At 35.5% G+C, this 11009-nt stretch overlaps 1 protein-coding gene across 1 annotated transcript in view; it reads left to right on the top strand.

The window, feature by feature from the left end:
* Nucleotides 1-1288: 1288 nt before the first annotated feature.
* The window catches only part of LOC132121517 (monocarboxylate transporter 6-like), a 175080-nt gene continuing 165359 nt past the window's right edge, over nt 1289-11009 (top strand). The window contains 6 exon segments of the mRNA XM_059530999.1: nt 1289-1366; nt 2535-2996; nt 5884-6027; nt 6697-7518; nt 8997-9178; nt 9180-9278. Of these exon segments, the coding sequence (XP_059386982.1) occupies nt 2684-2996; nt 5884-6027; nt 6697-7518; nt 8997-9178; nt 9180-9272 (1554 nt within the window). The 5' untranslated portion in view covers nt 1289-1366; nt 2535-2683 and the 3' untranslated portion in view covers nt 9273-9278.

Raw genomic sequence — 11009 nt, 5'->3', positions numbered from 1 at the left:
TCGAGCTGGCCAAAAGTGCAAACCTCTGTCATAACTTCTTCAGATAAAAGTTAAAAACATGGTCCATGTTTAACATAAGAGTTGTTTTTTCCCTGCCATAATAGCCTACAACACCTGCATGCTTTAATATACAGTACACACACATTCTAACGTGCTAAAAACCTGCTCTTTCATCAGATGTTTTGGGTGTATTGCATTGTCACCAGTATTATTGTAAAGTGTCAAATATGTCACTAGGCTATGGAGATTTTGGAGCTAAGTGTTCTGGAAATGAATAGTCCTGATCAGACTGTCCTTTTCAAAAAAAAAAAAAAAAAGTTTTTTTTATTTTTATTTTTTTTATTGTCTTCTGATGCAGTTTCTTGCAATGTACAGAGTGCAAAATGATAATGTATGATTTTTATCATAAAATGTGTTTGTGTTTCAGATTGGTGGCGTGCTTATTTTGTTTACAATGTTTTACATTAGAACTTTGCTTATATGTATTCTGTTTAAAAAAAAAAATGTAACCATTAAAAAAACATTTTGATATAAAAAAACATATTTGAGATTGCACTCATGACAGTAATTTCTAGACTGCTAAATATTTTAGAGCCTTAAAAAATGTAATTGAATTATTAATTATTGAAATGTTTGGTCATTTGCCTTGCCAGGAAGACAGGATTTTACAATTCCCTTATATTTCATTACAGCGGTAATCTTGTAAATAATACCATTTGAACTGAAGGTATACTTCACCCATAAAAGTAAATTCGATCAAACCCATATGACTGACTTTCTTTTAATGGAACCCTAAAGAAAAAGCAGTCTCAGTCACCATCCTCTTTCCTCTACACAATGAAAGTGAATGGTGACTGTCTGAGAGATTCTGTTTGACAGGTTTCACAGGTTTGGTCGGACTTTTAATTTTTGGGTGAAATATCTGTCGACAGTAAAGCTACTCTAGATGCTTGTTAGGATTTGAAATGTGCGTCACGGGATCAGTAGAATGTACTTTACTAATGTAGGAATGGAAGTATGTTTAGTTGTAAAAATTAATGGGTTATACGTGCTTAATTACGCCATCAATACAGAAACCCGCCCTTCTGCGCGGCTCTGTCAGCCGAATGAGACTGAGCTGCTCTGGGTGAAAGGCAAGAGGAAATGCCATGCCATCGCCCCGGTGCTCAAATTTCTCTACGTGTAGACTGCTGTTAAAGGAGCCGTTACTGCCTCCATCTTGCTCTCTATTTTGTTTATATGGTGCGATGTGTGAGACAACACTGGTGTTACCTTAGCGTTTGCTTTATCCTCCTACCGCTGACCTGACTGTCCCCGCAGACAGACCCACGGTGCTGGCGTGGATGCCTGAAAATGTGCTGAAAAGGTGCGTTTGTTGTTTATTACAAGAGTTTTTGTCAAGCTTTGGATTGTGTCGTGTTTGAGTCTGGCAACAGGTGGCAAGGTGATGTGGCTGGTTTCAGGTACCTACAATAAAAACAGCTTACTGAAGGGCTACAGCCGTCCAACACATGTCTCAAGTGTTTTAGGTAGTTATTTACGTAGCACTTGTTGAAAAAAAGTCGCAAGCGTCTCTTTTCCGTATAGTTTCATTGTTTTTCATTTAAAGTCGCTTCTTCCTGAACAGCTGAAATGTCGTTGTGATGTCAACATGTTCAAAACAGCCTGAAACAGACGTAGAAGCAAAAGAAATAAACTACCAGACAGAAGGAGAAGAGCAAGTGAACAAAAATACAAATGATGGAGATTTTGGTTCGTTCAGTAACCTTAGGTTACATCGTTACGCCAGTAGGTGGCGACACAGGAATCTATTTTTTTCAGCGTTAAGTGAGTCAATGGATCCTTGAATCATTCACTCAACCGATTCTCTAAAAACATGAGACTACTGATGACTACTGTAACGCGTTATCGTCCTTATAACCCCTAACCTGGGTGTGTACAGACCATGGTACAGACCCACTAAGAGCGTCATCAGCGTTATAGACACGACTTTAATCAAGCTGTAGAAAAGACAGCAATAATAGTCTAAATAAATAGTTTCAACAAAATATAAGTTGCTGTTACTGGTAAATATATACTTTTTTGTGTAATTTGCTTTTAGTAACTTCTACATACTCGTTCATTGAAGGGTCATGGCCGTTCAGTTAAACCATCCAGTGAAAAGCAATGCTGTTTGCCTGCTACATTCAGTTTCTTGTTTCAAGGGAGATTATTTCAGAGACCATAATATTTCAGAGATATTCACTTAAAAGATTATTAGACACTTTTTAAACACAAATCCATTTACAAATGAAAACCACTATCGGTTTCCATATCGAAATGTGTTCTGCAATAGGTTAGATAAATATTAACAGCTAAGACCAAACAAACCGTGAGAAAATACCTCTCAGAAAGGTAAACAAAGCAACTTTTTCTAGCTCCACACAATATTTTGTTCCATATTTTCTTATTTTGTATGTGTTTGTGTTCCTAAAAAAATGCTTTAAATTGATCATTGTTCAATAAGATGAGCTTTCCCCCCATTTTTTGTATAGGGGTATAACAAGCAAACTTTATTTGGATGATATAGAATATGCAAGAATGTGTTGCCCTGCTTTTCTTCTGCCGCTGAGAGCCCAAAGCTCCCCGGATCAAGTGGAAAAGCCCAGGTGGTAGTGACTTGGTTACCATCAGATCGGAAAATATGGCACCTCAGCAACCTTCCAGCATGGTGGAGCAGTCGGGGGGGCTATGTGAGCCTGAATCTGAGGAGGGAGAAAAACAAGGACCAGGACCAGGACCCCCTTCTGATCAAGCTCATCCAGTTGCCTATGATGCTCCAGATGGAGGCTGGGGCTGGGTGGTCCTGGTGGCTACCATCCTTGTCTTAGCTCTGACACTGGCCTTCCCCTCCTGCATTGGCATCTTCTACTTAGATCTTCAGGAAGAATTTCATGCAAGTAACAGTGAGACGTCTTGGGTGCCATCGATAATGACGGCAGTTCTGCATGCTGGAGGTAAGGATGTTATTGAAAAGTCTGTTGTTTCTTCTCCACTAGCACAACCAAATGAAATTGCAAAAATAATGATAGTTCAAACAGGTTTCCCAAACACACCACCTATCTTCCATTTGTCAGACAAAACAAGTAATCCCACCTCCAAACTTATGGCATTACCTGAGCCCAGGGTTTCCCAAACAAGGGTTTGCGAGCTAATAATTAATTATATTGAATGTCATATTAAAATAAACAAATGGTGCTGCATAGTTAATCAGAATAAAACAAAGTATTGCTATTTTGTATCAAAATGTGATTGTCAAATCAAAGGCTATGCTGCTTCTCACTAACTCAATTTCTGCGCTGTGAGTTTAATGTCCATTTGGGAACACAACGTGCGCTAAGTTCACATTATTTATTTACATTAATTTCCAATGTTACAGCATTTCACCAGTATTTCGCCAAAATAAAACCTCAAGTAACTGTTAACGTCTTAAAAGCTTGAGGGTTTAAACATTTGAAAGCATTTGTATTGTAATTTGTGGAGTTAGTTGATGTAAAGCATGAACTATGTATGAACACACTCAAACGTGACTATTTCCTTTAGCAGCAGCAGTCTTTGTTCTTTGTCTATATTACTATATTTCTAAATTATTTTAAAATTAACAATAATAAAAAAAAACTCTAAAAACAGATAAGATATATTTACTTGTTAGTTAATGTGGCCATTAACCAACATCAAAGAACCGTGAACATGCAAATATTATTTGAAATTATTAGGGCTGTCAGTCGATCAACATTTTTAATTTAATTAAAAAATACCCCAAAAAGATTATTTAAGCCAGTGTTGATTAAGAAAGTATCAAGTAGAAATTACAAATAGAAGCTTTAGAACTAAATATTTAATTTGATTTAACATAAATTGTATTACACATAAAAGTTTAGGCTACAACAACCAACCTAACATAATATGGAAAATAAAAGAAGATAATTTGAGAAATGTCTATTTTTTTTTTGTATTTTTTTGTTCATGCAATGAAAGTCACGTAACGAAAACAGCTTTGTTAGCAACAGTCTTCAAAATACCTTCTTTTACGTTGTGCAAAGGTAATTCAGGTTTGAAACAACATGAGGGTGAGTAAGTGATGGCAGAATTTATTTATTTTTTGGTTAATTATCCCTTTATTTATTTAATTATTATTATTTTTTTTTTAAATAAATGAAATTATTCGCTAAGAAACTAAAACTGCCAGCAGGTAGAGTTAAATGTTTTTATGAATCATTCACTTATTCAATTTGTTCAAATGGCTGATTCTTTCAGGAATTAAGTAAACGGCTCTCTCTAAAATAGACCTTTGAATCATTGGTTCACACAATTCGTTCAAAACGAGGGTCCCCCTACAAAAATTAACCATGATTTTATTATAGTAAAATTGTATTAACTACGTTTTTTTGCCTTATTGACTACCATTCATGTAACCACAGTTTTACTATAAATACTATGGTTAAACTATTGTTAGTGTAACAAAACCATGGTTAATTTGTGTTGTTACCATGGTTTAACTATAGTAACCACGTTTTTAATTTTTTTTATTTGTAGTAAAACCATGGATAATTTTCGTAAGGGTTCATTCAGAAACTAAACACCTGTTGTTCACAGATGCACAACAGTTCTTCTGTGGCTTATTAGGTAATATTTTCATTGGCAAAATTGAGCCAAAACGCGCAATATTAACTTCTTATTTACTGAACTTTTGTATAAAATCACATTTGCACTCTTGCTATTCTAGCAAAAACAGCACTCGTGTGATAATGCTTATCGTGATATAAATATGAAACAAATACTCAAACAGGGGCATTTTTTGCCCCAATATCTTGAATTTTAGGATATAACTGCATTTATTGAGTTGTTGCCCTGCATCATATTTGTCAACAGTCAACTGTATGAAATGAAAGATGATGTCCACGTCTGGGGGCGAGGCCAGTGTGTTAACTCCGTCAAATTATTTGAATTGTGTTATTTTGTCATAACTAATTAATTAAGTTTGCGCATTAAACTGACAGGCCTCAAAATGATCAAAATATTAATGTAAAATCTCAGGTACTTCAAGTAAATATTCTACATCTGTGTTCAGTTAATGAAAAAAATAAATAAATTGTGAACCCCTGAGCTAATGTTGCTGAGTCAAGCTGGTCAAAATTATAGAGCAATAATTCAAAGCACCACAAAGTCTCAGTGTTTACACTTTTAGGGGAATCTACCTATGAATGACTTACATATACTGTACTTGTGTCTGCATATTAAACTGAGTCAACCTAAATTGACATTTAACCTTCAGAATTACTTCCCAATCCAGAGACTTGTGTTACTTTTGTTGCAATTTTATTAAATAATACTTATTAGTATTCAATATGTTTATCCTCCTTTATTAATAATTTTTTGTTTGTTTTGTTTTGTTTTTTTTGCGTACGGTATAGATGTTAAACAGGTAATTGCACTGAATGCATAAGTGTGCGATTCATCCCACTGCGAGAATTAAGTTGTGGTCATTATTTGACATCTGATTCAAGCTGATAACAGCTACATTACATAAGTCCAGCAGAGATGTGAATTGGGCTTTTACTGGTAGTCATTGTAGCAGTCATAAAAGAGGAACAGCTTGATGCAATATTTATTACACACACTTCATTATACCTCTTAAATACCCATACATCAATTAATTGTGAGAGAGTTGTGTGTTGACATTTCGCTTAACATATTTGAACAAGGCAGTTCATTGTTCTAGGGTGGTGTTTTGAGTGTTGCTTGTTGAAAATGAGCTGTGGGAATATGGCATGTCATGCTGGGATTTTAGGAGTAAACCATCTCAGATTAAAGCTTTTTTTACCGTATGTGTTTTTCTCGCAGGTCCTCTGTGTAGTGTTCTGGTGGAACGCTTTGGTTGCCGGGCGACAGTGATGTTTGGGGGAGTCCTGAGTGGTTTTGGGATGGCAGTCAGCTCTTTCTCACATTCCATCGTTGATTTATACATCACCACTGGGGTCATCACAGGTCAGTAAGAAGCCAGAGGAAGAGACAATGATATCTTGCAACAGCACTAATTACATAAACATTCTGATTACATTCGGCAAAGTGATTATGTAAAGAGTTATCACTAAGCACTTTACCAGATGACAATAAAACAATAAATAAATGTATTGTATAGCTCAGATAGTCAGCGTGCAAGTAAATAATACAGGAGCATTTATTATATTATCGATTATTAAATATAATTATAATAATAATAATTATTGATCATTATATACCTTAGTATTTACTATTCAAAATATATATATTTTTCTTACAATAATCAAATTTATGTATTTATTAATTAATTAATTGATTATTAATTATTAAATGATGTACTAATAATAATAAATGCATTTATTATTAATTGACTGATTTGGTTATTCATTATTTAAACCATATAACAAGAATTATTATTAAGTAGTAACTAGTAATAATAAATGAATTAGTTTTCAATTGATTGGTTTTTATTTATTAAATCATATAATAACAACAACAATAAATATTATTATTATTATTAGATGTATTTACAGTTACAGTTTTGATAGTTGGCATGTAAGTAAATAATAGCTGTTCACTGTTAGTTAGCAAAGTACAATGAACTTCATCCATCAGTCAGTTCAATATAATTATAACCCTCTGTTTGCTTCTCAGGTCTGGGTTTCTGTTTCAGCTTCCAACCTGCTGTCACAATACTTGGCCACTACTTTGTGCGCCGTCGTCCGTTTGCCAATGCAATGTCCTCCACTGGTACTGCTCTGGGTCTGTGTACATTGCCCTTTTTAGGTGACTATCTGCACAGCATGCTGGGCTGGAGAGGGAGCTTTCTGGTACTTGGTGCTGTGCTGCTCAACTGCTGTGTTTGTGGAGCTGTTATGAGACCGGTCAGGCCTCGCAAGCCCAGAAAGACAGAGGTGATGAGCAACGGTTCCAGACCCCCAGGCAAAAAGAGATGCACGCTAGCGATCTTTCAGAGTTTAACATCGTCCCTCAGAAAACACATGGCCTTTGACCTCTTCTGTAGTAACCTGCGTTTTCGGGTGTTTTCACTGGGCATCACTTGGATGATGCTGGGGTTTGTGGTGCCGCTTATTTACCTGGTCCCGTACGCATCAGCTCACAAAATGGATCCAAGCAGAGCTGCCCTGCTGCTCTCCATCCTGGGCTTTGTCAACATCATTGTGCGGCCTACCGTTGGAGTGCTCTTCAGTCTGCCCTGGTTTAAAGGTCGGCATATCTATGTTTTCTCAGCCGCACTTCTAATAAATGGACTCAGTAATAGTATTTGCTGCATTTCTGCAAGTTTCACAGTGCTGTTAATGTATGTGCTGGCGTACGGACTGTCCATGAGCGTGGTAGGCTCGCTGATGTTCACCGTCCTGATGGACACGGTGGAGATGAGTCGATTCCCATCTGCGCTCGGCCTGTTGTCTATCATGGAAAGCGTTACGCTCCTGATAGGACCTCCTCTCGCAGGTAACGTGAAAACTTTGTGTTTTGAATGATGTATTTTGTATGTCGACACCACCACGTCACTGCCTGAATGTTTATGACTCCCAGAGCACAGCCCAAACATGATCTACTGGCCTCTAAACTCCAGATACCAAAACAGACAGAGACATGTTTTAAATGTGGTCATGCTGGTATTTCTACATTTGCATCTACCCTAGACTCGAGACAACAACTATAGATTCTATAGACAACAGGGATGTTTCTAGAGAGTCATTCACAACCTTTACAGGCAATAAAGTGCTGCTGAAGTACAAACATTTGCACGTTTTATTCCTTCATGGGTTACTGTAAGAAATGGATTACATAGGTACTGTAAATATACGCCTCGTCCAGCACCTCTCAGTAAATTTAATAAGAAAATTGGTTGAGATGAAATACTTTTGGAAAGTCGATATATCTTCAAGTGTGGCATGATATACTCCATCTTAAACTATTTTAAACAGCATTTGTAACTCTTTTGAATGCACCTTTATAACCAAATATTTATTGAAACAATCACTACTTGTATTGCTAACGTGTTTCATTATATATTTAATGTGTTTAGATTTTATGCTTTGTGAGGCACTTTATGCTTTACTGCTACACTACTGGTCAACAGTTTGGAAGATTTTTTAATCATTTTGAAAGAAGTCTCTTATCCTCACAAAAGCTAAACAGTAATATTGTCAAATATTATTACAGTCTTAAAAAACAAATCTTGGTTTGATATATTTTTTCTAATTATTCATTTCTATTTTTTTTGTTGACCCTCATCTACAGTTGGTTGAGTTTTATTATCTAAAATAAACTAGAGCAAGCAAACAAATAGTGACCAGTTATGGGACCTACAAAATACAGTTTCCATTATAAATTAATATCAAACTTACCCTAAAATCGTGATGCTAAAAAAAAAGTTTTTCCCGCTGCTCTTATCCCAAGTTTAAATTGGTCTCAGATCAGGAAATGAATGTTCTTTCCTGTCACATATCAACTGTCCTGCCAAAGGCAAGTCCCATAAAAATTCATTTAAAAATTAATTCAAAGACATTCCCAAACATTCTTATCATTTAAAGAAGAATCACTATGATATATAATGAAATATATGTGTGATACATACATGTTTCAGCAAAATGTATGAAATTTGTGCTCCATTAAAACAGCTCTAAGCTGGATTTACGTGTTGGTCGGAGCGAAGGCTGTGTTCTCAATCTGACCAGAAATGTCATTAGTTGAGCCAAGTGCTGCCTAGCACCTTGGAGTGCTACTAAGTACACGCTTTAGTGTTCACCTGTATTCTAGAAGGCCCCTACACAGTCATGCATGACTCATGTTTTGGTAGTTATTTTCAAAATAATGATGATCGAGCAGATTTTTATTAAATTTGAATATATTTAGATCTAGTGTTTTTATTTTGATTTATAGATACAAAATAAACTGCAAATAACCCTGCACCTGTGTTACAGGAATCCTTGTGGACCGTACTGACCAGTACACATACGTGTTCCTGGCCTGCAGCATCTCAGTGGCCTTATCAGCTCTGTTCCTTATGGTTTCCTTTTACTGGCTGGATTCCCGTGATGCAGCCCAGAAGAACAGTTCACCAGCGTCTGGGTCTCCAGCTGAGCCTGCAATCAATTTGCCCATGGACTGACTGCCAGTACAGCAGTGTGCCTACAGATGGGGACACGACTAATAACCCATCATCAGAGGCAGAAAAAAATCACAAATGTATGACCTGAGTCAGAGTTATTTATGTCCTTGTAATCGGGATCCGTATCAGGTACAAAAATATGTTTCTTTGCCGTTTATTAGTATCATAGAATGTGCTATTTATAACTATATTATTTCAACATCAAACCCTGTTTTTTTGTATGTTGTTATCTGACACTGGCTTTTGCAAACATCCTGGTCTCACATCACCGGTTCGCCTTCTAGAGCATAGAGAGCCACAGTGACATCCGTTAATACAGTCCTTTGAATTCAAGTAAATAATATAAATGCTACTTCATTCCTGATCTAAATGACAGAATGCTTTAGTTCTTTGCCCAGAAAATTAAGCTAATTCAAGTCAGGAAATATTGAGCATTGTGACAGATTTGATTCATCTCATGCTTGTAATATTCAGTTTGCTAGTTACACTACTGTTTGACAGTTTGAGGTTGATAAGATCTTTGAAAGATGTCTCATATGCTCACAGAGTCTGCTTTTATGTGATTAAAAATATAGTAAAAACAGTAATATTGTGAAACATTATTACCAATTCAAATATCTGTTTTTCGAACATATTTAAAAATTTAAATTATTTCTGTGATGGTAAAGCTGAATTTTATCAGCCATTACTCCGGTCTTCAGTGTCACATGCTCAGGAAACAATTATTATTATTTATTATTATGTCATGCTGCTTAATATTCTTATGAAAACCATAATACTTTTTATTTTAATTTTGATTAATAGAAAGTTAAAAAAGAACAGCATTTATTTTATTTATTTATAAATGTCTTTACCAACACTTAATTTAATGCAACTTTGCTGTATAAAAGTATTAGTTTCTTAAAATATGTTACTGACCCCAAACATCACACTGTGTTGTTTTTAGACACTTTTTGTGTCATGAGACTAAGCACTGAAAGACCTGACCCTTAAGGAAGATTGTTGGTCAGTTCCCAAAGGGTAGGAAAGGTACTGTATAATAAATCAGTAGAAAATGGTTTTGTTATTATTGCACATAGGCTCTTAAGGTTGTCTCAGTCCATATACAGACATAATTTAACCAAGAGATATTTCATATTGAGACTTGATGTTTTCTGGTTCTCAGTGTGTGCTTGAGTATGACTAATCTTAAATATGTGCCCTTGGGTAGGTTGGTTTGTTAGGATTAGTACTGAATAAGATTGTATTTGAACTGAAGGTGCAGAGTGTGCAGCAGTGTCATGAATTATTATTCACTGCTGAACAGAACAAGCGTCATATTTCACTTCGTGCTGATTTATATTTAAACTCCTCCTGTAAACTCTTGCTGGTTGCTGTGTAGCTGCTCTGGTGTTGTTACTTTGCCAAAGCAAATGACCAGCTTATATAAGCAGAAAGGGCTATGATTACCCCCGAGAGAGTGTCATTTATACAATGTATAATACAAACTATTAACTAGAATAAAAAAAAAATTCTGTACTCCGTTAAAATTTAATAATAAAGATGTAAGCAGACAAATGCTCTGATTTAGTATTATTATTATTATTTATGTATTGCTATCAGTAAGCAATTATGCAGTTATTAACGGTATTATATTATGGTTTGGCTTATCTTGGATGTGTAGGTAAACCCATCTTCATCCTTCTGCTTAATGTTTGCAGAAAAGACCAACATTATTGGTCATTCCACAAATTCTTATAAAAAAATGGAAAACATTCTACCAGACAAAGAATGTATTAAATGTATTTAAGTCATAATAAACTGCATTCTATTATTGCAATGAAAA

The sequence above is a fragment of the Carassius carassius genome, chromosome 39 (assembly GCF_963082965.1).
Source record: "Carassius carassius chromosome 39, fCarCar2.1, whole genome shotgun sequence".
In the NCBI taxonomy this organism is placed as follows: Eukaryota; Metazoa; Chordata; class Actinopteri; order Cypriniformes; family Cyprinidae; genus Carassius; species Carassius carassius.
This window is presented reverse-complemented; position numbering and strand designations above follow the sequence as displayed.